This window comes from Lepidochelys olivacea (genome assembly GCF_965140295.1).
Source record: "Lepidochelys olivacea isolate rLepOli2 genome assembly, chromosome: 7".
NCBI lineage: Eukaryota > Metazoa > Chordata > Testudines > Cheloniidae > Lepidochelys > Lepidochelys olivacea.
The window spans coordinates 20,656,083-20,683,302 of NC_140417.1; the positions used below are offsets into that span (position 1 = coordinate 20,656,083).

Sequence of the window (27,220 nt, forward strand, 5' to 3'; positions counted from 1 at the left end):
ATAAATACACAGGGATACCACTTTGAGGTATATGGATGAACAGCGCATAGGGGTGTGCTAAGCATTGTTGTTCTCTTAATTTAATTACTATTATTAAAAATGTGCCTGCTGGAAATGCCTGGTGTACAATATATACCTAGGCTGCTTTGCTCCTGTGGTAATGAATAACATGCTGGGTGTTAAGCTTGGTGCGATCATTGTCCTCAATATATTTTTCTTTTGCTACCAAAGACCAGCAGTTTACAAAATACATATATATTTTAAATTCCATAAAACACGAATGCTGCCTCTCCATAATTCAGATCTTCACTATCACACAGGCTGCTCCTACCATTCTGTTCGTACAAAGTGCAAGTTTAAACCAGTAACATCTCAGCTAACCTACGGCATGCTGGAAAATTAATGGGTCTGTGCACAAAACTCCTTCCTCAGGCAAGATGTCTTCTGTAGGCAATAAGTAGTTTCTCTTCTACTGTGACTGGACTTTTTACATGCTGCTCAGGAGGGACAGGTGTCCTGATTGGGTATTTAATTCCTAACTGCATTGCCCACCCCCATGCATTTCTCTCCTCCAGCTGACCATATATATATATATATATATATATATATATATTGACCATAGCAAAGGTAGCATCATGACTCAGAAATCGGTCATTCACCCTGCCTGAACCAGAGGACGAAAGCACTACACCTTTGAAAACCAATCCCTTGCAGCAACATCCACCTTTTGGCTTCTTCTTCTTCTTTTTTTTTTTTTTTTTTTTTTTTTGCAATTCTCTCAACAGAGCTCATTCATGAGTTCTAGGGTTTGTTTACCCTGTTCCCAACCACACCAGCACCTAAAAAATTGCTTTCTGAGATTTGAATATATTGCTGGCAAGAAAATCAATTTCAAGTGATAAGATGTATAATATTCAGAGAGCTATTAACGTGTTAAAAACCCCAATGGTAGTAAATTCCTGTAATAGGTCTAGTCTGATATGAAAGCTGCCTCCTGCGCGAGGCTTCTGCTGTGATTACCTTACAAAATATGTAAAAAAAAAAAAAAAAAAAAAAGAGAGAAAAAACACCACAAAAAACAACTTTCTCTGTGAGAAATAAAAATAAATCCTAGTGCAAATATAAAGCTCTGTAAACCCGGTCCTATGAGAATCTATGGTTAGTAAATGGCAGTTAAAGCAGGTTTATCCTCTCACAGAGAGAGCTCACATCATAGTCTCCACAATGACATGAGTTGGCTTAATCAATCCACCGTTAGGAGTTCCATTGGCGCAGAACGAGGTGGTGCTTTCTGTTTCTTTGGCCCACCGATTCATTTCCTTAGGGGCAGCCACTGCTTTTATTCTCTGAAAGGGGAAAGAGCAACAGCCAAGGGTTAGAAAAATGGCCACGTCGATCCGAAGAGCAAGAGTCTAGAAAAGTGTGTTGTCATAAAACATAGTTCTCTCCAGACGCTCTTGAGCATCTTATGAAGGGCTTCATCTCGCAGCTGCTTATCCGCAAGCATAGTGCTTACTACCACGAGCAGCTCCTGTGACTCTACCAATTAATCTGGCTCACTGTCAGGAAGTCCACTTTCATCTTTACCATTAAACCCAGGATCTGAATTAGGCTAGGTCATTAGTAAGTACTCTACTAGCTCAGACCAGTAGTCCACTTAGTCCAGTATCCTGAGTCCAAGAATGGCTGATATCAGATGCTAACCAACCTGCCCAATAGGGAGCTTTCTTCCTTATCCCCTTCAATTCATAGTTGATGTATGCTCTGAAGCATATGGATATATATCCCCCTAAAGCTATTTTTATCCTATCTAATGTAACTATCTCATTATCCATGTAAAAGTTCAGTCTATTTTTGAGCCCTTGGCCTCACTTAGAGAATGAAACCCAGTATCTTTAAGGACTGGAGATCAGAGAAAAAGCATGCTCGTAATTCAAGAAAAGTTGTGAAATTACCATCATTAGAGGTATTTGAGGCTAGACTTGGCCATCAGATATTCAGGGATGCTATAAGATTAATGGAAACTGTACTATTGCTATGTAGCATTGCGGCCTACAGGACCCAGAATATCCTTTCCAACCCTAATATTTTATTCAAGAAGGAGCACTAGGGCCTCACTGGATGGGAAGTCAGAGAGCCTGACTAAACACAAGTTGAATTTCAGTGCTATAGAGTCTCCTCCGATTCATGTGTTCTCTCTCATTGTATTGAAAACAATCCTGCCTTTAAACAGGGTAGTTCATTGGCAAGCTGAGACCTTTCTTCTAGTCTCAGTTCACAAAGAAGGAACTAGATGGCATTTGACAAGTGGTTACCTCCTAAGATGATCTTAAAAGGCAGCTTTGGCTACTTTTAGCCCTCTTTCTGAATAGATGGTGAGAATGCAGGCAGGAAAATAACATGCCCCAACAAAATGTCCTAGCCAGCACTAAAAAGACCATTAAAACTTCGAGAACGCACACATTCAAGTGTATTACTATGCTCTGGGAAAAGCTACTTTCTTTACTGAAAAAAAGCACAGTTTGAAGAGAAGATGAAGAAATACTGTGAAGGGCGAATAGAAGAATGTATTTGACTTGTCTTTGAGGTGCACTAAGCATGTATCTGCCAGAGGCAGGACCAAGCTGTAAAGTTCAGATCTGAATCCAAGTTTCCCCAAAGTTTGGGAGCGTTTGGAGCCAGTGTTTCATTTGGGTCATTTTAGACCGTGAGAGGGAGAGAGAGAAGAGCCAAAAAGTTCAGAAGAGTTTTCCTAAAATTCGGGAATTAAGCTTTTGACTAGAGATAAGGTCAGGCATGGCCTTCACATGTGGTACTAAATATCCTCAAAATTCCATGGGTTCTTTGGTGCAGATTTAGATTTGGCCTTCTCTCTAACTTTTCTATCTCTAATCTTATCTCTACTATTTTCCTACTGAACTGTGTGTTGAGCTCCCTTTGCCTTGCAAACTGAACTCTGGTGCACATAGGCATAGTTTAGTTTCTGTGTGAAACTAGACTAAAAAACAACTGTGCTCAGAGAGGGAACATTTTGTTGAACAAAAAGAACACAGCCATGGAAGGCACGTCATATCAGCTGATTTTTTTTTTTTTTTTGAGGCCAGAAGGCTTAGGTTTTAATCTAGTTAGATAGGATTCATAATGTTTGCTGAAAGATGATCTGAAAAGTGATTATTTATATTGGTTAAACTGAGATGTTCAACTTTGCCCTACCAAGAGCCACAATGGCAGCTTTCCAAGGGTTGTGATTATTTTGCATAACATGGATCAGGCTGCAGCTGGCCTATCTTTTGCATAGAAGACAGCTTCATGTCACAGCATGCCATGCTTCATCTTTATCAAGATGGAGAAGGTGGAGGCTAGCATGCTGGGGTCTGTATTCTCCACTGGCAGCCCTTCCATATTAAAGACATGGACAAGTGTGGGCCATACTGTACCTCTCCAGTGTGGCTTGCTTTATCCACTGTATGTTAAAATAACTTTCCTGGAGCCAAATCAACAAAGCAGATACAAAGAGAGTGGCCCCCAACTGAAGCCACCGTTTACTCTTAAATGTTAAACTTTTCTCTCTCTGTGTCTCACACACACACACACACACGAAGTAACCATCCACCCACCATTTGTGTGGTCATTCTTACCTCAATAAGTGAGCCATCCGACTTTAAAATGCGGATGACCATGACCAATGGGATGCAGGTCATGGAGGAAAGGGCAAGAACCCATCCCAGGCCGATGGACCAGTCAGGGTATGTGTAAACTTTGTTGTAGGTCAGAGGTGTATACTTGACCAGAGAAAAGATAAAGCACGCCTGTAAGGGAAGGAAAACAAAACGAGAAGAAGGGTTATAGAATAGGTACTAGCATTGTGGATCCACTGCAGCTTACACACGATAGGGTATCACTGGGATCCAGAAAAGGAAGGCAGTAAAAGGCAGCACTGGCCAACTTTGCTAAGCATTTTAAACCATGGGAAAGACATTCTACACTGAAATTGTTACAAGAGAGCTTTATATGTGCATATTTATGTAAATAGCCAGTTAACAGATATGGTCCCAGAAGACAGCACTCAAACATGTAGCACAGTTCCTGCATTTTGTAGAACCAGTAACACTTGTGCATTGCAAATGGAGTTCTCTGTGCAGTTCTTTACTTTATCTCCTAACACTGAGCAACTTGTCCTCCAGCATAAAGATGCTTTATTTCAGTACTGGTTACTTTGCAAGGGAAAGATATGCTCTTCCCCCTTGCAAAATTAGGAAAACTACTTATTTCTGCTCTGCAACCAACACTAATAGGTTTTGTGCTACAGTCTGTATGCCAGGTTCTTGGATGCTCCTTAAATCAAACAGACACTTAACAGTGAGGTAGACTGCCATAAGCCCAGTGAGTCAGGTCTGCACTGCATGGGCATCCATACAGCACTGGTTAACCTCCAGAGTCCTGTTCCATCGTGCAGTGATCTCAGTGTAAACCCAATGATGGATTATAAGGGGATACGCTTTTCTTTTGTTGTTCCAAAGTCCTGGTCAGGATATTATGACAGTACTCTTACAGTAAGTATCTCCTTACTCACTTACATAGTCACTCAGTAAGTATCTCCTGAACTCCCCTCATCTGTGTTCACTTTGAACAGTGAGCATGGTGTTAGCCAATACATATATGATAGGTGCCATACATATATGTTAGGTGTCAGAAAGACAGGGAGGGAGATCACTTGTCAAGACACCTACACTCAACACGCAAGCTCACTTGGTTTGACAGTAAGGAGGTTTTATACCGAACATGTGATTCTATTGTGTTGCATTAACATGCATCAGTGAGAAAGGAAATATTTTCTCTCTGTGTGTGTTTGCAAGAAAACAGGAAATATGAATATGAGGGGGACTTGATTTTCTCCAGCCACTGCCTTGCATATAAGAATTCTGCTGCATTGAGGCCATGCTACAGCTGTCCACCTCAAAGTGTCAACATTTACACACCACTGGCATAAAAACTTCCAACATCTTCATCAAGACTAGCTGACACTGCTCCACTATAGATTTAGAGGGGTTGATATTACTGTCTATGCTTAAGGTTGCTCAATACTTCCCAGTATAAGATCCTGTTTTCAGATGTTTTATAACTTTACCAAACTTTAACCATTTGGGCTGAAGTTTTCCATGCTGAGTGTCTGCCTAAAGTTGACTGATAGATATTGATTGATTGGAAAATTTCAGCCAAAATGGTTCAGTCATTTCTGAAGACAAGGCTAGGAAAAAATATATTGTTTTGCCCATTTTGAAAAATTCTTGAGATCTTTTCTTTGAAATGCTCTAATGCCCCCCATACTTTGGTGTAGGGACTTGGAATTTGGCAGGAGGATGGCCTTTGTTTCGGACTTTTACCATCCCCAAGAAAATCTGCCCAAATTTGGCCAAGTTATAAATAAGCCTTTGAAAAAATCATAGTTAACACATGTTCAGCAGAGACTTTCTAGAGCTCAACACTAAAAGCTCCAACGATTCCATCTTCACTGACCATGCTCAAACCGCTCACAGGTCTTAGTGCTGACCAGACTGTGCATATACCATCCGCACAGGGTCAGGCACCGGAAATCAAAATAGGGAACCTATCTCTGCTCTCAGTGACAGCCCCCTGCTGGTCCTCAGACAATGTGGAGGAGGCAGCTGTCTAACTCTTATACAGATGAGACAAAGCTGGGGGGAAAAGTGGATTGACACAGGAAGCCTAGTGAGACTGTAAGTAAAGCAGGGAGAGGAACTGTAACTGGGAGATGGAGGAGGAGACTGGGACTTGGAGCTGAAGGGAGACTAGGACTGGCTGGGCTAGGAGCCAAGGACAGGGAGCTAGTTGGGGAGGAGGTGAGGCTAGGTGTGGCTGGGTGGGAAGGCTGGTACTGGGAATCAATGAGGGAAACAGGGTGGGGTAGGGTTGGGAGTCAGTTGGCTCAGAGAGAGCATTGAAACTGGACAAGGAGCTATGGGGAAGACTGAACGGACAAGGTAACCTTGCACAGGCAACCTTCATTCTGGCATTTCCTAACGTCTGAATGCCTGATTTTGCAGCATAGCTTTTTGTGTTATATATAATACTAAATGAGAAATAGAGCATTTCCAAACTGCGTGTACCCCTTTCAGTTTGGTACCTGCACACAGTGCCCTCTGGGAAGTTCCCCCTTACTGGACAAAAAACCAGGACAAAGGTTGGAAGAAGAAACATGTGCAAGACGAGAAACAGTGTGATTCTGTACTTACCACGCAAAGAAGTGGTGTGATTACAATCCAGCTCCATTTCATCCAGGGACCAGGTCTGTATCCAATCATATCTTCAATGGCATCGTAAATATTATCAGCGCCTGGAATACATAGTCACTTGGTGATTTGGTGAAGAAAAGAGCATTATCAGGAGCCTGGATATGAAAGCCACGTAGTATAGGACATCAGTAACCAACTGGTATTGCACTAATACAGCTGCACAGTTGTGGCTGAGAAGGAGCTGAAGAGGAAAAATAGTGGTTTGTTTTGAGTCTATGGGAGCTGTTTGTGTTTAGAGAGGAGTGTCTGTGGCTAAGTGCATCAGATGCACTGTTTATATTTTCATGGATGCTAATTTCCATAGTAAAGAGGAAAGGTTACATTACAGGGCTGTGTACAATATTGTTCAACAAGCGTGATGTACAGGAATTTCAAAAAGGTCGCGCATGGTGGCACTGAAAGGTTGAGGGAAGTCTCTCTTCTCATACTGTTGCAGTAGAATACTGCGTTACTACAGCAGAATACTAACCCCAGAACTACAATGGAAGTTGGCAAAAGTTTTGCCTGAGAAAGGACTGAGTAATAACTGATACAGCCCATTTCAATCTAAATTTTACTGTGGTTCAATATGAAGTAAAAGAATAGTATTTATAATTAATACTATAATATTAATAGTTCATGAAGAACTGTGGAAATGACCAGTCATAGCCAGTCAAAATGGCAACATAGATTATTGTCAGATTTAGGAAATCTGAATCACCTAAAAATAACCAGACATAATCCATTTTCTGTAGGCTCTCTCCCATCTGTTTTCTATTTGGCTGGCTTGACCCATGTAGAGATGACAGTTTTAGAAGATAGGTCTTTGAGACACAATCAGAGCTTTTCACTATCGACCGAAAGTTCAGCTCTGGATGTTACATTTACACATGGGAATGCTTAATTGTGCATCTAACTACCAATGAGCATGCAAAAAACATTCATTTCTGTATGAAAAAATTGGAGGCTGACTTGAGCCCAGCTGAAAATGTGGCCCTCGGAATGAAGAGCAAAATGACAATAATGGCAAAATAGCAGGTGCTTCCACAGACTAGTCAGGAATGGATGGTTCAGTCTGCTGAATGGTGTCTTGCTAGCTTTGACCAGCAAATAGGTAAAACTTATGGACTCATGATAAGATTCATGTTAGACCTAGGGATCCTTACTCACCATAAACCCAGGCTACAGCAACACATTCAAAGAATGCAACCCACAAAAGGCATACACCACTAGCTGCATAGTAGTCAAAGAGTTGAAACACATACATGCCACCCTGTAAAAGAGATACGCAAAAGGGTTAGGATCAGTCACTAAAACCCTGAGTGCTCTATACTCAATTCAAAATAAAATAGCCTTATGAACAGAAAACCATGCTGTACCAAATTCTTGACTGTTTATAAAAAGTAAAATTCTACCAAAATATCTTATTGCTTTTTAGCAAGTACAGATGTCAATCAACTATTAAAGGTTAGTACTTAGCATTAACCGCCCTAGAAAAGATGCTTGTTTATCACTGAAAGCACTTTAAAGCAGAAGCTTATTGATTAAAATTAAGCCACTTAGTATAACCGATTGAGACACTTAAGTCTTTCCTTCTTAAAGATATTTTTGTACGGGCATTTATAGAAACATATGAAAATAAATAATTGGTCTTTAACATAAACTCCTCTAATGAGACTAAAGTCATCTCACTAGGACAGGGGTGGGCAAACTTTTTGGCCCGATGGCCACATCTGGGTGGGGAAATTGCTTGCAGGGCCGGGGCAGGGGGTTGGGGTGCAGGGGCGGAGTGCGGGAGGGGGTGAGGTGTGCAGAAAGGTGTTCAGGGCAAGGGGTTGGGGCAGAGGAGGAGAGCGGGTTGTATGAGGGGGCTCAGGTCAGGGGGTTGAGGTGCGGGATGCAATAGGGGGGTACCTCCCCCAAAGCTCCCATTGGCCGCGGTAACCCATTCCTGGCCAATGGGAGCTTTGGGAGTGGTACCCACAGGCAAGAGCAGTGTGCGGAGCTCTCTGCCCTCCCACCCGCCACCCCCAGAAGCTGCAGGGACATGGTGTGGCCGCTTCCTGGAGAGGTGTGGTGCCACGGGGGTAGCAATCCCGCGGGCCAGATCCAAAGCCCTGAGGGGCCGGATCCAGCCCGAGGGCCGAGTTTGCCCACCTCTGCACTAGGAGATATTCCATTTATGAGTCTAATGGAAAGATATTTTCTCAGCATGACCCCTCCCTCTCTCTCTCTATTACTTTTAAATATTACACAGATCTGTCCAGTTTCATTGCCACATATTGCTCTAAATGTGCTGAATTGTAGTTCTATATGGATGTAATTTTCTTCACTTCTTATGTTAGTTTCACATTAACATTTCTGGACAAATTGTCAGTGTATTCGAAATGTCAGTTATGGACATTATTTTAATTCTTACAGAGATCCCTCAGATTTTGTTTTAAGTCTGATCTTCAAAAGAAGGCTTGTGTTATTTCTAAGATAAATATCACAATAGTGCACTCATTGGAACAGATTCTAGGCTTGCTTATACCAAATTAAATCCAGAGTAACTTCACTGATTCAAATGTCTGTAACCAAAATCAGAACCTACTTCACTGAATGGACTAGATGGAAGCTGTACACCCCAACACATCATGCTAGATTTGAGTTTAACAATCTCAACCTGTTTTACAATATGCACTGAAGAGTCCTACCACCCTTTTGATAATTTGGGGCCAGATTTCTGGCATTTTTACTCATGTTGTATAGTATCTTAGACACCACGATTGAAATTACTGAGTTTCCTTGTGGAGGAAGTTGAGCAATGGTATCGGAATCTGCCCCACAGTAAAAATAATATTTTACACTAATAAGAAATACTTCATTTTAAAAGATCTTAAAGTACTACAAACTTGACTCAAATTTTCACTTGGGCACACACAATAATGTGCATGTACTTTGCAGAGATCTGATTTAGATACACAAATCCCACAACTGAAGTGCAGCTGTGGTGAAAGTCAGGAGCTACTAGTCAACAGTTTAGGTCAAGAGGGAATTTGGCTAGGGACAATGTAGTTACCCAGCCAAATTGCTACTTCATCAAAGAGAAATATACAGCATAATAAACAAATTTCGCTAGAGCAGATGAGTGAATTTATCTGGAGTTATTAGGATTATATATATGTTTTAAAAGTTTCAGAATCAGAAATGAGATGCAAAGCTCTTTAAAGTAATCTTTGGTTTAAGCCCCTTTCTGTCATTCTTGTTGCATTATGAAAGGGGTGATTAATTTTCAAGCTTTTGTTTTGAAAAGATTTTCATTCCCAAAGTCTTTCGCTGTTCTTCTGCACCTATCTGATTAGGAAGCAGATGTAAACTAGGTTATACGGGAATGACAGTCAGATTTTCCATCTTTTTATTTTTTTTACGTTCAGACTAGATATGTCATATTGCTGAGTAGATGCTTCTGGAAATTCCAAGTGCTTTATTTTTTGGCTTGCAATGAGGCATCATTGGCTAGTGCAGTGGTTCTATACTGTGACCCCATTTTATAACAGAAAAAAGGTTTGGGACCCTCTTCCTATGTAGCCATAAAGAAAGGAAGGGTAGTCATATATCCATGTAACTGTTCATGACATCCCCTCTCCACTAGTTGAGACCTAATGGATTGGGTGTCAGAAGTCCTGGGTTCTATTTCACTTCCCTGTGCCTCTGTTTCCCCATCTGTAGAATGGGCATAAAGATATCTACCTCCCTTTCAAAGCACTTTGACATCTAGGGATCAAAAGGGCTATGTAGGAGCTAAGTGGTGGTGTTCTTCTAAGCTGTTTGCTTTATGCCATCTGATTCACAATGTCAATGAGGATACATGCTGATAGTAAAATAAATAAATAAATATATTAAATTAAATTAAATAAAGCACGCCATCATCAGCATTACTTACTTCAGTCACCATAGTTAGTCCCAGAAGATAGCTAAGGAAACACACTATAGCAATGAAGATTTCCCGTCGGTAACCCTTCCTTAGGAAGGATGGGTACAGATCAACTAGTGACGTGATCTGTCCTTCAACTTCAACAAACTAAAGGGGGAAAAAAACAAATTGAAATATACACAGTATACATTTCATTCTCTTTTGTCTTAATTAAACACCCCCTAGGAGCTCTGTATTTACACATTAAGTTGGTTTTCTTATAAACATAAACTAGAAGGCTAAAGGAAATGAATGTGATGAGAGGAAAATGGTCATGTGGCTTTTATGTTGTAGATGTTTCTGATGAACAAAAAGTGCATGTGAGAAAAGAGGTAGAGAAAAATACTCGAAAAGCTAAACCTGAACTGAGGCAGCATCTCTCAATCTTTGTCTTCATTTGATGTGCTGGTGAAATTTATATACACTGCATAGTTAAAGTACATAATTAGGGACAAATTCTGTTTTCAGTTATACTGGTGAAAATTCATTCAAATTTTTTTTCTCTCCACAAAACCCCACTTCCCCAATTTGTTTGTTTGTTTGTTTCATCCACCTATTACATCTTGTCATAAACTTAGACCCCACTCCTGCAAAAATTTGTGCAGATACTTTACACACTGTAAATAGACCAATTATTCAGTAACAGTATAGGGTAAGGTTAAGATTCTGTCACTGGTATTTTTAGTAAAAGTCAGGGAAAGGCCACAGTCAATAAACAAAAATTCACAGAAGCCTGCGACATGACTTTTACTAAAAATACCCTGAGGCAGGAGTGGACAAACAGAGCAACTGCTCCAGCCCTGCTACTGCTCCTGTGGTAGGAGCTGACCACTGCTGTACCAGCCCCAGGGGCTGACCCAATCCTGGGCGCTGCTCTGGCAGGCAGGGGACTGCTCTCGGGCAGTGGGCTGCTGGTGAGCTGTTCGACAGCCCCAGGGCTGACCTTGGCCGCTGTACAAACATAATACTTAGCCCTCCTTGAGTGCAGGGGATTGGACTCGAAGACCTCTTGCAGTTCCTTCCAGTCCTACAGTTCTGATTCTTTACATATGTTTTTACATCTCTTAGCATAATAGGGCCATCTGGTTTGTGACTGAGACCCTTAGGTGCTTCTCTAATAGCTGTAACAATACAGCCATTTTACAGAGGGTAGGTAAAATATTCTCACTTGCAACATAAACCAAAGTCCTGAGCAGATCAGCTAATATCTTACTGTGTCTAATTCAGCATCTTAGAATAGTTTTTATTTTTTAAAAATTATCTGTATGTCCTTGCAACTGAAAAAATGAATGTAAGACAAATATAACTAGAGTTGTCCAAATAAAACAAAACCAGACTTGGGGAAAGGGCTCTAATTTATTGACAGCCAGAAGAACTTCATGACCTGCATCTGACGAAGTGGGTATTCACCCATGCAAGCTTATGCTCCAATATGTCTGTTAGTCTATAAGGTGCCACAGGACTCTTTGCCACTTTTACAGATCCAAACTAACACAGCACAGCTACCCACCTGATACTTCATGTATGGGAAAATGGACCATTTAATGGTGCACAAACAAATCTAATAGAAAGAAAGAAATCAAGACAGCCAAAATCTGCTCTCATATCTGGCACAATCCAAAGCCCACTGAAGACAGCAGGAGCCCTTGCATTGACTTCCATGAGCTTTGGATCAGGCCCTTATAACGGTGACTTCATTGAGCTGCATTGATGTAACTGAGAGCAGTTTGGCCCCACTGAGTTGTCAATAAGTAAATGGTTCATCCCACAGTCAGTGACATCTCGCAGTGAGTTCATGAAGTAGCAATATTCTGGTGTATATAAATCATCCTATCCTTTGCATTAATATACTTACTATGTCCAGAAACTTCCTTTAAACACATTGTACTCTGTACCCTTCACTAATATGGGATAGCAGCTATATTACTGGACCATCTAGCCATCTAGTGGTTAATACTGAACGCTTGGTTGAACTCCTATTTGAAAGTCTTATGTAAAACTGTTTTTCTTTTTACATGTAACCCTTCCCATTGGTTGGATTTGATCTTAAGATGCTCTGGCATTCCAAAACCCTGCTTGACTGCACTCCAAAAAGGGGGAGTGGAGGAAGAGGAAATTAAGCGCTCCAATTAGTTTCAATTATTCTACACAGTGAGGAGCTATTTAAAATTACTAGACAGCTTAAAATTTGTATAAGCACTTAGTTGTAGAACCACAGCACTGGACATTGTAACATTCAGTTTGGAAGGGACTGAAAGTCACTTAGTAGAGTTCAAAGATTAAGCGGTAAAGAGCAATTTAGAACACATGCCACACTTTACAAATTGGAGCGATTAAGCTGGTAACAACCGGGAAAAAAACCACTTATGAATCTCTCCTCATATAAGCGAGGATTTGAGTTCAATAAACATGTTGCCTTTGTTGAGTGAATTTTTATAACGTTAGCGGAGTACAAAGAGTTGCCTGTTGCTCTGAAACCTTGGGCAAGCTCAGTTTATAGTTACTGCGTAATCCTTGGTTGCCTCTGTTTACTTGTGACTATCTAGAAATGATTAACAGATTCCTTTGTGGTATTTATGCTGCTATTTCTGTGAAAAAAACTCCTCTTTGAAAAGCACTACACTACAACAAACTAGGTACCTTGTAGTTCACACCAGCAGTGTCCACAAGGAGCAGTTACACCACAACGTTTTGGTGCGCTCTGCAATTCACTCCCGCATAGTCCACAAGCCCTACCGGGCTCAGAAACCTCCGTGCCAATTGATTTCAATGGCACCCCGCCCCTTGCAGGCACAGGCCCTAGCTCTTCCTTACCTTTGTGATGAGTCTCTCTCCTTCACCAGACTCAGATAATGTTGCACACCAACCACAAATGGTGGTGTGTTGTGGGGCAGCATTTGGGCCAGGGTACATTGCTCTACCCCTTGGGACTCCCCCGGGTCCCGACAACAAAACCTTAATGCACAAGATCATGCTGATCCTGCCACCACTAACTTATTCATTGTCTCTACGTAAGGACCAAAGCAGCTTCTCCATTCAGACGCATGGGTTCGCAGCACAGGCACTTCATTTAAGCAGCCTCATTGGTATTTTATTATTATTTTTAATTGCCCCATTTATAATGGGGTTGCCATTGTTGGCATCATGGCGACAAATAAGACATATATGTCCATTACCATGATTACTAACCTGGCTATCCAGTCCAAGCAACAGAAGCATAACAAAGAAAAGGATAGCCCAAACGGTAGGCACCGGCATCATGGACACAGCTTTTGGGTAGGCAATGAAGGCCAGACCTGGACCTAGAGGAAGAGAAAGAGAAAATAGGAAGGGGGGAAAGGGAATGGAGATAGTAAGTACTCCGCTTGTGCCTAGAGGTAGCTACACACCAATGCAGGGATGCCTGGTTCCTTTCAGATAAACCCAAACCCAGCTGGAAATACCAGAAGTGAAATTGTTTGGATCTTTCATCTGACAAAGAAGCACGCATGACTACAGCAGAAGCCCCAAGCAAACCCAAAGGCCATCGCTAACCGACCACCAGTTTTAACATCTGTCTCAAACATGCCAGTAATGGATCACTTCCTGCACCAGCCATTCAGGAGGTGTAACAGGAATGAAGGGAACTGCCCCAGTAGAATGAAGGAATCCTGTTTCTAGCACACATGATCTCTATTTGAGTGGAGGGGGTGGACAAGAGGGAATCTGCTCCAAATATTCTCCTGAAGCTTCAATGCTGCAGCCAACTCAACCTATCTTTCTGAAAACACAACTCTCTCATGCACCTTCCTTCCAGGTTTTGGTTTACACTCCAATAGCCAAGCTCCTTAGCTGCTATGAACCACCACTGAAATCAATAGCGCTGCCCCTATTTACACCAGCTGTGGATCTGGGCCTATGAGTTCTCAAATGTGTTCCCTGCTGTTTGGAAATTATACTAATAACAATGATACTACTAACACGCCGCCTTAGTCAGATTCTCCTATACCACTAGGCTTCCTAAGTCGTGCCATAACAAATCTGGGTACTGCCAACAATCATGCACAACCACTAGACCAACTACACATGCTGTACACACCCACAGACCAGGGACTAAAACCTTGGTCCTTCTGCTCCAAAATCACAGGCTTCTAAAACTTAAGCTAAAGGAGCTTCCCCCATAGCTAGCAGTAACAGAATGTGCCTTATCTTCTCTGTGGCTCAGCTAAAGGGCTCACTCTCACACAGAGCACCGGCGCACTGCACTTCTATGTTGTTTTTCACAGAAGTTCTCATCTGGTGTCACACAAGTTTCAAGTAACACTTAGTTACACATCATGAGAACTTTTGTAAAGTGAGTATGCCATCTCTGATTGGGCGACAGGGGCAGAAAGAATCTGAAATTTGCTACTGGTTTAAAAGTGATCTTGTAATTTTTACAGAGTGGGGAAATCTTGCAAGGACAGATTTACATGCACATTAAAATCTGGAGGGGTTTTTTTTTTGTTTCAAAAGAAGGTGGATTGGAGTGTTGACATCTTCCAGGTTTGGTGAGAAGATTCAAATTAAACTTGTTTTTCAGTAGGGAACATTAAAGTCCGGTAAATCACAGGAGCAGAATTCTCTTGTTTAATCTGCATGGAGAATCGCTACTGACGCTCTTCCTAACTCCCACTTTTCCTTTCCAACAAGAAAGATGGAGAAAGGAGCAAGGGAAAGAAAATATGAGAGCAGGAGGAGACATTTTTAAATTAAAAGAAAAATTTAAGTAATTTAAATAGAAATAAATACAAATTAGCCAGCAATTGATTGATTAATTTTATTTCATTAATTTTTAAAAAGAAACATGTCTGTGGTTTTATGTGACAGAAAGCGCGCACACACAAAATTGGCTGAGTAGCTAAAATTTCTGGGGTTCTGCGTTTCCCTCAATCTCTGGACATCATGTCTTCTCTCAGTAAAAACTGAATTCCCAGCTAGAACTGCTATTAGATTGCATTTGTAGCCAGTCTGCGCAAATGATGAGACAGATGTAAAACTGCTATTGCTCTCTAAAACTCACTTAAAATGTGTGTGTATGTTAATTTCTGATGACAAGTGCTCTATGCTCTGTGTGTATTTTTCTGTGAAAGCAAATGTTGAACTATAAAGAGAAAAGTCCATGTAAAATAACATAACATTTCTGGCATCCTTTCAGTTTACTGTAAATCATTGAAAACTGCATTTAATATGGAGCGCCGTTCCACTGAATAATTATCTTGTTAAAACGCACTTTGCTTGTGGTAGTTGTTAAAAGCTTATTAGAACAGTAATAACCATAGTCTAGTTGTTGGCCACTTGCTGATTAAATGAAATATTATGGCTGGAATTGTACCCAGTTGGCAGAAGGAACCATGGATAGTAGACAGATTGAAACAATACAAAATATGGAGGCCAAACCTTCTCCATCAGCTGACAGACACAATAGTCAGACCAATTAATCTGAATCAGTTTGCAAACGGCGTTAAAACAAAGGAAGTCTTGCGATGGCTTTATCACTGGTACATACTGTACATGCAATATATCTTTCATCCAGCCAGGCACGCAGACAAATCCAGCACAGATTAGCCAGGCCTCACTGTGCTTCCTTTGTTCCCACATTGCGTTTCTTAGGTTAAAAAAAAATAAATGCAACAATGCTTTTCGCTTTTTTTTTTTATGTAATGTAATTGGAAAAATAAAGGAGAAAAATGAACTTAAAAAAATCAGGCAGTTTGCCAATCTGGGGTGAGAGATGGCGGGGGAGACAGACCAAATTCAACCCTTGTGTAACTCCACTGAAATCGAGGAGTCCACTTTGCCCAATGAAAGATAGGAGTAGCTCCCACTGCCTTTTGATCTTCACTACTCATATCCTACCAAAGGAGAATTCAGCTCAAGACCATTACAGAAAGGGTGAATTTGGCGGCGGGGGGTGGGGGGTGTAACTAAGCAACAGTGTGATGCTAGGGTTCTGCTGTCAGTGAACTAGATTGTGCCTAAATCACAAGAATAATCCACTGAAGTCAATGGAACTACAGGTGTGAATAAGGCAAGTGGGAGGATACAGAATGGCGGAATCATCTGGTTGCCCAATACACAACTTCCTATGCCAAGCCGCAAAATCAAGTTGCAGACGCTCATGGCTCTCTCTCTCCTTTTCCTACCTGGAAGGATAGTCCTGGATTTGCATACTGGCAAAATAAGGGTTAAAAAAAAAAATTGGGAAGGGGGTGGGAGGGGGATATATGTGGGGGAAAACCAACTCTATTTAAATTTCTCTTTGCTGGTGAATGGTTTCAGGATGCCCTCCCTAGAAAGTCAAGTCGCCTCTTTGACAGAGACCAGGTAGAGCGCAGGCAGCAGTAGTACAAGTTTCCCCCCACAGCCAATGTTCCCGCTAATTTTTAACAGGCCGTGCGTGCAAAAAATTTCTTTTGTGACACTGCCGAAGCAACAAAAAAAAAAAAAAAAGAAAAAGAAAAAGCCAGCGTCCTGCCGCCGAAGCATGTGCCCAGCTTCAAGGGAACAGGGCCCACAACTCCTGCCAATATCATGGACTGAAGGAACCATCTCTTCGGACTGAGAGGGGTAAACCACGCTCCCAGGTTTATTCAATTCTTGGCCTCTCGGCTTAGAATGGCAACGAGTATACCAACTGGTACCACTTTCGACGGCGGTTTGTTGTGATTTGGATACCTGTCCATTAGACATGAGCCTAAAACCACCACATGTATATACTGTGTAATCCACTGAATAGCCATCAGATGGCTACAACTTGTGGCCACCGCCAACCTGGGTTGAACTCAAACAAACTAAAATACGCACCAAAATAAAGGATTAAAGTCCAGTGTCTAAAACTGATCAGTGGTGCCACTTTAAAAATATCAAATATCAGGGACAAAGGTGCCCACTTAGCAATGGATTATGTCTTTTATTTTAGGTCAATTACAGTAAATTTTGAATAAGATTTTTTTTTTAAATCTGAATAGAAAAAAATGCCAAATATGCAAAATGTCTTAGATTGCATCTGAAATAAGTGCTTAGCTGGTTAGGGTGCATTCACCAGGATTATTCCCTTAGTTTGTTCCTGTATGCAAGTAAAGCAATCAGTGTCTGATCAAAATTACCTTTATGGGCCAGATCCTCAGCTGCTGTAAAATGGCATTTGCTCTATTGATTTCAATAGAGCTAGGCTGATTTACACCAGCTGAGAATCTAGTAGTGTTCCCAACATTTGTAATTTCCTGTAATCTGTAATGAGTCTTTGTGATTCTTAAAGATCCAGCTCCAGGAGTTAATGTAATTATAAGAGAATCTCATCTTTTATTTAAAAAAAAAAAAAAAAAAGGAAGTAAGTTTCTAGTCTTCCTGGTTACAAAAAACAGCTGAAAAACATGACTCTACAGTGAAAAATTGAACCCTAACGGCTCAAAAAATCAGACGGAAAAGAAAAAGCACCCAAAATGTATTATTAGTCTTTTAAATCTCCTGATTTTTAAGCCAATCTCATGATTTTGGGGGCCTGACTATGATTTTTGAACACCTGAGGTTGGCAATACTGATCTAGCTTGGTATAATTGTTCACCATCATTATGACAGCCTAAAAGTACCACTCATGCCCGCGAGTCCTATAAAGTCTGTCCAGGGGAAAGATGTAGTCTACCTTGTTCATTGTATATTCACAAGCTGGATGTACCCTCTCTCTGATACATGTGTATAGCTGAATGGCAATGGGAATAATTACATGCAAATCAAGGGGAAAATATGTCTCTGTAAACAGTTTCAAAATGGACATGGCACAAAGAGTATCAGCTTCACCTTGGAGCTAGATTAAAATGTAGAATTGCAAGAGTTGGTGTCATGGTGGAAGGGATTTTCCAAAGAAGCCTATGGGGTTTAGGTGTCCAACTTCCTTTGCCTTTCAATGGGATTTGGGCATCCAGTTCCCTTATGTCCCATTGAAAGTGCCAGACTTTATTCCTACGGCATCTCTCACCGGTGGGCAATCATAGCTATAGTAACAAGAGGGTTGGTGTAGATTTCCAAAACAGATTGACATGTCTGGACTCGAGACAACAAAGTGTGTGTGGTCCTTTTAACTAATCTGAGCTAAACTTTATTAACGCACTTTGGAAAAATGTGTTCAATCTGCCACACTAATTAAGGTAAAGTAAGTCCTATGTTAATCAGCTACCCACTACCGTTCTAAAAGAGAACCAGACTAACATGTGCGCATTTAATTATTTTTCTGATGCTTGTGGGAATTCTTTTTTTCTTTCTTTTTATTTTATTTTATTTTATTTTATTTTGTTTGGCTGATTTAGTCCGCAGTACTTTGCTCACACACTAGGTGGCAGTGCCCACCACCACTGCCACCGATACCATCGTACCTGACTCTGCCACATCAGCAATGTTCACCCCTTGCTCTTGTGCCATGAAGCCCAGGACGGAAAAAATTGCGAAGCCAGACACAAAACTGGTACCACTGTTCAGGCATCCCAGCAGCAAACAGTCCCTAAGTCACACATATGTCATGGAGCAAGTTAATTCAAAAAAAAAATTGAACCCATTGTCCCTACTTATTTACATCATTTAGCTAAGACACTAAACCCCCTTGGTTAGAGACTTGCCTGTAGCAGTTGTATTTATACTTGTTGTAGCTTCCCAGGGATGTCATTGCTCCTAAACAGATTGCATACGAGAAGAAGATTTGTGTCCCAGCATCTATCCAGACCTAAGAGAAAAGATGGAAGAAAGCATCATTAATGTAGGCAATCCCTATAGCAACGTGCATCACAATCAGTCTGTCATTCAGGCTACGCAACAACAAAAATTGCTCCCCCGGAGACACGTACTGGGGCAAAGCAGGAGAAAAAAGAGAGCATCTCATTTTAAAATGACGACGTTGTAGGGAAAAATAAATCATTAGCATCAGAGTCCACTCGAAAACTTCACAGCTCTGTCAACAGTTCAAAAATCCCTGCCTGAAAGGTGGTCTATAATTCTAGTTTGTCATTCAACCGATCCTTTCCTTACTGCAGAACAATCAACACTCTCCCAAGAGAAGGGACAACACAGAGGCCCCTGTAAAGTCCCGTATACACTTGTATCTGCTGCAGTTCAGTGAAAACCAGCCCACAGAGTCACTGGACTGCAGACACGAACACCATGACTGCCACTTTTCCAAATGGCTCCATGCTGCTGCCCCAACCATACCTTTCAACCATAGGTGGCACAAGGCCAAACACTGCCGGTGCGGAGGGGACACAAGCATAACACAATGCATTTCTTTAACATAAATAACACCGTTACTAACCTCAGTTCATGGCTCATCATCCTGATGGTATTAGTACAATAACATACAACATACAGTATCATTACAGTGAGAAATTCCAGCTTAATACATTTGTGGTAACTCCTCCATCTATGCCTGACCATTCACAGCCATGTACTTCTCTCTACTAACACCTGACAAAGGTAATGGGGACCATCCAGGGGGTCTGAAAGGGGGGAAAGCAGCAGCTTTGCAGCACAACTCTCCTACCATTGTCAGCATCATCCACCTGAAACACAGGGATCTCCTGGTGAAAGACGAGCCTTTTCAATGGGGAGTCCATGATAACTTAACCCTGGAGGGAGCTATGCTATCCTGGAAGAGGGGCCTGGGAGTTAAACAGAATCTAAATCCTTCCTGTGTTATCCATCATCACATCTTAGGGCATGAAGCTTGCGGCTAATAACTCATAACAATTACATGCTACCAGGGACGGAGGTAAATGCATGTCTGAATGGCTGGTGTAATGAAGGCAAAATCACAGAGACTGTCACAAAAGTTTCTTTCAAGGATACCTTACCTGCTTCCTTACAGGGCCCAAATCCCCTTGGGCTTTTGATATTTTACCAGATAATCATTAGACAAGAAACAACAAAGAAAGGGATTTTCACCCTATCATGCCTATGGCCATCACTTTTTAAAAAAATCACGGTTATCATTTGCATTTGTTTTTTTGCTATTGGTTAGACAGTTTTGCGTTTCCCATGTGATCACCACTGGGCAAAAAGCTAGTGGTCAAACTTTCACTCATTGCTACACCAGTACCATGGAAATTAATAGTCTTTTTCTTTTCTAGCTGTAGCTTGTGGAGGAAAAAAAGATGCAACTCCTCCTACCCAGTGCTAAGTCGCCATCTCCCAGGCATTTTCCCATGAGTTTACATGAGAAAACAGATTTCTTGCATGTTTGCAATGGTTTTCATTTTTCTACTACTCTGTTCACTTCTTTCCCCAATGTCCTGCTCCTGAGAGGTGGTGGCAGAGTGAAACAGATACTCACAATTGCTCCTTGGTGTGCCATCTGCCATGCTCATATTTCTCTCCTTTCTTTCGATTCCCTCCGAAACTAAAGACTATCCTCCTAAAAAAAACGTATCTCCCTTACCTTGTCCAGAGCCTAATACCAACAAGAAAGCTGAGATTCTATAACTGGACAGAGTCTACAGCCTCAGAGTCCTTTGGCACAAAAATACACACACGGAAAGATGCATTAACACATTTAACAATGACCTTTTCAACCAGATACAATGGAAAAATACAACCAAGTTTTAATGTCCATGCTATGTTTGGATTGATAAAGATCACGGGAAAAAATCTACTGTTGCACCACCACCCACCTCTAAATGTCCCTCTTGTTTCAGAGCATGGGAAGTCTCCCTGCTCCTACTTACTGGCCCCATACCTGTGGATCTGCTAACCGTGATACATCAGGGTAAAGGTAAAATTTGATGCCCTCTGCAGCTCCAGGCAGGGTGACACCACGGATTAACAGCACAATAAGCATGATGAACGGGAATGTAGCGGTGATGTACACAACCTGCCAAAACAAAGTGACAATATGTAGAGTCCTTGACAATTAATTTAGAAACAAAATATATAACTGGTGTCCTTTCGACCCAGAACCAAAACTGATGGAGATCCAGGGATCTGAATTCAAATCCCCCTTACATTTCATGAGGCTCAAATTTGTTGGTTGATCTGGGTGTTTAAGCACATTTTTAGTTAATGCTCTCTTCCACTCTCAACTGTCCTCTTGGCTTGTAGTGTTCAACTGATGCCTTAAGTTCCTCCAATCTTCGATCTATGCAAAGATAACAGTTTGGCCTGATCTGTCTCCAGAAAGTGGCTATCTGCATCTCCAGGGAAAGAGGGTGCTGGAACAGGGTGGTCTGCCTCTTTAAGGACCACAGGGCCTGAAGCTGGCCGCTCTGTTTGGAAACAGTGCTTGTCTTTAGAGGAGCTGTTCCTGCCTGGGAGAGGGGGTTGTCCAGCCCAGCTGGGAAGGGGTCAAGTGATTCCTGTAAAAGGGCTGGAAAAGTACTGTTGAGGGGAGGAGCTGCAGGAAGCAGGGTGGATCCTGAGGTGGGCCCTGGAGCAAGACCTGGAGACGCAAGGGGAAAGGCCCCTGAACCCTGGAAGCAAGCTGCGGTCAGGGGAATAGCTTTGTTTTGGTGTTAATGAGTTATTTGTCTGAAGAATAAGCTGTGCCCTGAAGGAAGAGCCTGAACACATTTGGGTGAGCATTCGTCCTTCCCTGGCCAGCAGCCTACAACCGCAAAGGCCTTTTCTGCTAACTGTTCACACTAGTCATAATTTCCTCTTTGCCCCCCTGCCAGCTTCTCTTACCACAGGCTCACCTTTGGCAGTGAAGAATAACAGCCACCACTGCAAAGGGTCAGTAACGGGTTACGTCAAGCTTCTTTTGAACCTTCCAGTGGAGGCTCTTCAAGTGCTTTACAAAAATAAGTGAATTTAGCCCTCTCGTAAGGTAGGTAAGAATTATTTTGCAGATAGGGATGCTGTGGCCTAGAGAGACTAAGAGACTTACCCAAGGTCCCTCAGTCAGCAGCAGAACCAGGAAATGAACTTCCCAGACACCTGCTCCAACCACTCCCCTAACCCATTGCCTCTGACATGTTCTGGAGAGCAACTTAAGCATCTTCCACCTATTCATCTAACTACTGGGAGCCTGAATGTATGAAAGGTGTCACAGGCACAGGAACTACGGATGCTGCAGCAACCCCAGGTTTTACGCAGGGTCCCGGCTGCCGGCCCTGCATCTGGGGTTCTGGCTGCCGCCTCTCCCCCCCCCAGCTCTGGGGTCCCAGCTGCCGGCCCCACGCCCAGAGTTGAATCTCCTATACTGCTAAGCACTGTGCTACTTACTGCTCCTCTATCAGGCCAATATACACGTCTCTCTCATGACACAGGTGTTGCCATGTATCTTGCTAACAGAGGGGCAGCTTAGATATATATGCAGGGACCAGTGAAGTCCATGAGGACTGAAGGCTTTGCAGGCTTGTTCTTTTGCCTGAGAATACTGCTGTCCTCTGTGTGGATTTTAAAGGCACTTCTCAGAAATAAAAAGGAATCCAGCTGAAAGGCTTTGGCAATGTATTGGGTTAGTGAAAGAGCTGTTCACCTGTGGAGACTTGAGTTTCATCCCTGACCCAGGCCACAGTGCAAATGAGTTTGGCAGGCTCACCCTAGGAGAAACAAACCAGTCCTCATTTTGGTATGAATGGCAGTGTCTGCTCAAGAGAGATGCTGGACTAGAACAGAAGGGGTTGCTGCAGGCTGGGATTGAGGTATATTATCCCATGTGAAGGCTCAGGACTAGGGTGCGCTGGTTAGCATTTAGAACCTTTGTATGGCTCAAGCCGATACTATACTCCTCATTGGAAGCATTAAATCCACTTCACAATTTTTCAAAGGTGATTTTCTTTTAAAAACAAAATAAGAAACTCCCCTTCTCCAAGAGATGCCTACACCCTCCTTGCCCACAGACTGGCTTTCCCATTTGCAGCTATAAACATCTCCAGCTCAGAGGAATAACCAGCAGAATCTTGGCAAGACAGAGTATGATACAATAGTTCAGAACTAAAGACTGATTCACCCAAACCTTGTAGGCACTATCTTCAAAACGTACGGCTGAGGGCTTGCCCAGAGGGGGGAAGCTGACTGGCATAGCTCTTCCATAATAACCCACATTCTACCCTGTTCTAAAATAAAATGGACTTTATTCCATAATTACTCTGCTTTGTGAATGGAGTAATTATTCCAGAATAAAACCACGTGTATGCTAACATAGCGTGTCCACACAGGGAGCTATTCAGGAATAGCTATTACAGAATAGTTATTTCAGAATAGCTATGCTGATCAATTTCCCTAAGCAGAGAAGCACTAACACTCTATTGCCAGGCAATCTCTGCCTTCCAAAAAGGATTGGTTTCTTCCTTTTTTCAAATGGAGTCAAATGTTTCTGCCAGGTAATTACAGCGCTGCTGCCTTATTTAAAATACATTTTTGTTTTTCAAAATTTAACTTAATCGGGGAAAAGCTCCTGAGATGCATCCACTTGTCTTTTAAGTGTGTCCTAGGAGAGTAACCAGGAGAAATCAGAGCCAGCATTGATATAACTCAGGTAGCCAGACTGATAAAATTCAAAGAAAACCTTTTCATGCATATGGGTTTTCTTCCTTTCCCTCTTGGAACGCAGTAATATTTTTCATTGATAAATAATATGGCTTATAACATTAGCCTAGTTTCAGAGTAGCAGCCATGTTGGTTTGTATTCACAAAAAGAAAAGGAGTACTTGTGGCACCTTAGAGACTAACTTCAGCTGTAGCTTACGAAAGCTTATGATCAAATAAATTTGTTAGTCTCTAAGGTGCCACAAGTACTCCTTTTCTTTTTGCAACATTAGCCTAGTTTCATCTAAAAACTTTCGAAAAGTTATTTACTTTTTGTCCTGTATGATCCCTTTTTATATAATCTTGACCCATAAAAATCCCTGCTCTCTAATAACAAGGCTGTGTCTGCATTCACAGGAACTCAGTATTACACAATGGACTTTCCCACTGCAAGGCAGAAAAACCCCTGCATGACTGAAGGAGTTTTTAGGCTCCAGCACTCTATACAAAAAAGTCCCCAAAACACTGGGCTATTATTTTTCATGACTGTTTCTTTTGTTCAGTATATTCCAACAAGATTTTTTTAAATGATTATTTCCCCTTCAGGAAGTTGTTAGTACATTGGAAAGCAGTTAAGTGTGTAAGAAATGATCTATAAAATTAAGCTATGGGCTAATCATTCATCCAATAACTCCAGGCCTACATTAAGAGTTCTGCAGTTTGCTTTGGCCTGATTCAAAGCCAATGAAGTCAAAGGGAATCTTTCCACTGACTTCAATGGATTTTTGACCGGGCCCTGTGTCCTCAAAATACAATGGAGGAACAGACAGTAAATTCTGATTAAGTTCTGAGATACACCTAATTTCCAGAAAAACCTGTTGGTTATTTGATATTTTTTAACCGTTCCTTTTTGCTTTTTTACCTTCAAAAGGTTCAGCATTAATTCCCTGGTGCAGAAATACAAGGGCAGCGGGAACATTTCAGAGTCCAGTCTTGCATTCTTTGTGCACTGCATACTCCATCTCAAGTCTATGGGAGTTTGGGATGCACAAGAAAACATACCCACAAATAGATATTCAGCTGTTGAGATTTGCATTGAAAAACCTGTGAAAGTTCCCAGCAAACCTCTAAATTTTTCAAGTCACTGCAGCCCTTTGACCTTCTCAGACTAGCATACACCCTCACTGATTTTGATTATGCTGGTATATTATAGCAGGTGTTTGGTTTTTGTACACAATAAGCATCTTGGAAAATCTTTTGGTGCTGTCTAAACTGTGAATCAAACAGACATCATGATCGCAAAAGGTACTCAGGAAGTGTTTGTTTCCATTCTACTATTGCTGAGGAGATTACTATGCTCTCTTTCATTAATACCCTTGACAAGCCAACTCAACAGGTCATGCCAATCAGTGACAATAGGGAATAAAACCATCTTCAGTCAGTACAGATTTAGGGGTGCGGAAGCTGCTCTTTGGGCCTAAAACTGGCAGGAGACCAGAAGAATAAGGCACCATGTTTTTAATGAGGCCCTATGATAAAGTCAAAGGGAGAGAGAAATGATGGTACAGAACCACTACCATAAATTTAAAGAGGCAATAAATACCAGGCATCGCCTCATTAATCGACAGTGTGGAAACTTCTGTACTTTGTTCCTGGTATGCTACTGGAATGGAATGAGGTTCAGATGCTGTCTAATTAATGCCATATGGAATGGCCTGGTTTTGGAGAGTGCAGTGGCAAGGGCATGGGGGAGGGAAAGAACCACAGATGGGTCCCATTCAACAAAAACCTTGGAGCACCCAATGGTCTGGAGTCTGTGAATGTTTAACTACTGCGGCCTTCAGCAGGCATCTAAAATATAGACTCTAGATATCAATGTTGTTGAACTCAGCCCTGAACTCAATACGCCTAATAGAAAACTTCAGAGAGGAAGGTAGGCCCTGCAGTGAGAGGCACACTAGAAATGACTAAATAAACAGGGAATAGATCTGAGTGTCAGAGTAGCCCTTGGACAATGACTCTGGAGAAGAAGATGGTGCTGCTGTTTTAGGACGAGCATTTTCATTAAATAAATGAGTGCTTAAAGTTAGTTTCCTAAATCTGTCTTGGGGAACCTAAATACGTGGGCAGATTTTCCAAAACTGCTAAGCATCCAGCATTTCCCAGTGACTCCAGTTTATCCCCACTGTGGATCCACTGATTCCAGTGGCACTGCACCAGCGCTGAAGGTGGCTCTGTGGGTGACAAGTAATAGAAGCACACAGTGGTATAACTATTATTATTATGTGGGAAGAGGCAAGTAGTGTACTGCTCAGGAAAGCCTGAGGCACCCTCACCAGTTCAGGTAGCACTGGCTAGATTCCATTGTCTTAAATGGGCGTGTTTAAAAGGCTTCCTGAGTCATCTTTATATGATTCTTGATGCCATTCCATTAACATCCGCTTGGTTCAGAGGCATTCTGTACTATGGCACTGGCCACTGCCTTCCAACACCAATCAAGTCCATCTCTTAGTGTGAAAATACATTTTTCACATGGAAGCTGTTATTATTTATTGACAAAAGACACAGCCTATTATTCACTGTACTGCTGACTTTTCTAAGGTAGTGATCGTAAAGGGGTAGACAGAGCACTTACTTTCCCAGTAGACTTGACGCCTTTCCAAATGCAGAAGAAACATATCACCCAGACAAAGAGAAGACACAGTGCTAGATCCCACTTGACAACACCGATATCATCAATCCCTGTAGACAAGCTCAGTACGTTGTGCCTTAATGCGTGAAAGGAAAAGAAGCAAGACAAAGATGCAACAAAGCAGTTAGTCAGGAGTTTTCTTACAAGCTCTGCAATTATACACACATTACTTATGGCAATGACTGGACTGGCTGCACTTTAATATTGCAATCTTATGAACATGTACTTGCCTAACTCAGCATTACTCATATGGGTAAAGGTTTGCAGGATTAATCCCCAGGTATGTCTGCTGCCTATAGGATTCGTCTGACCAACATACGATACAGCATCTTAACCAAGGCTCCTTTTGGAAGCTAATGATCATATATGTATGTTGTAAGTGTTGAAGTTATTTGCTATAATTGTTCTTCATGGAGATGGAAGCCAGACCTCTACTGGCATCTCTATCATAGAATCATAGAATATCAGGGTTGGAAGGGACCTCAGGAGGTCATCTAGTCCAACCCCCTGCTCAAAGCAGGACTGATCCCCAATTAAATCATCCCAGCCAGGGCTTTGTCAAGCCTGACCTTAAAAACTTCTAAGGAAGGAGATTCCACCACCTCCCTAGGTAACGCATTCCAGTGTTTCACCACCCTCCTAGTGAAAAAGATTTTCCTAATATCCAACCTAAACCTCCCCCACTGCAACTTGAGACCATTACTCCTTGTTCTCTCATCTGCTACCACTGAGAACAGTCTAGAGCCATCCTCTTTGGAACCCCCTTTCAGGTAATTGAAAGCAGCTATCAAATCCCGCCTCATTCTTCTCTTC

General features: G+C 41.8%; 1 protein-coding gene across 4 annotated transcripts in view; it reads right to left on the reverse strand.

Annotated features, from left to right (window-relative positions):
* Positions 1-1,073: 1,073 nt before the first annotated feature.
* Positions 1,074-27,220, reverse strand: part of SLC6A6 (solute carrier family 6 member 6) — a 66,844-nt gene continuing 40,697 nt past the window's right edge. For all 4 annotated transcript variants that reach the window (XM_084635502.1, XM_084635503.1, XM_084635501.1 and 1 more), the window contains 10 exons: positions 26,351-26,483; positions 20,984-21,118; positions 18,879-18,982; positions 18,639-18,763; positions 13,438-13,550; positions 10,219-10,356; positions 7,464-7,566; positions 6,255-6,355; positions 3,639-3,809; positions 1,074-1,346 (listed from right to left, as the gene is read on the reverse strand). In XM_084635502.1, coding sequence (XP_084491628.1) covers positions 1,206-1,346; positions 3,639-3,809; positions 6,255-6,355; positions 7,464-7,566; positions 10,219-10,356; positions 13,438-13,550; positions 18,639-18,763; positions 18,879-18,982; positions 20,984-21,118; positions 26,351-26,483 — 1,264 coding nt within the window. In that variant the 3' untranslated portion in view covers positions 1,074-1,205. The remainder of the gene's footprint in view (positions 1,347-3,638; positions 3,810-6,254; positions 6,356-7,463; positions 7,567-10,218; positions 10,357-13,437; positions 13,551-18,638; positions 18,764-18,878; positions 18,983-20,983; positions 21,119-26,350; positions 26,484-27,220) is intronic.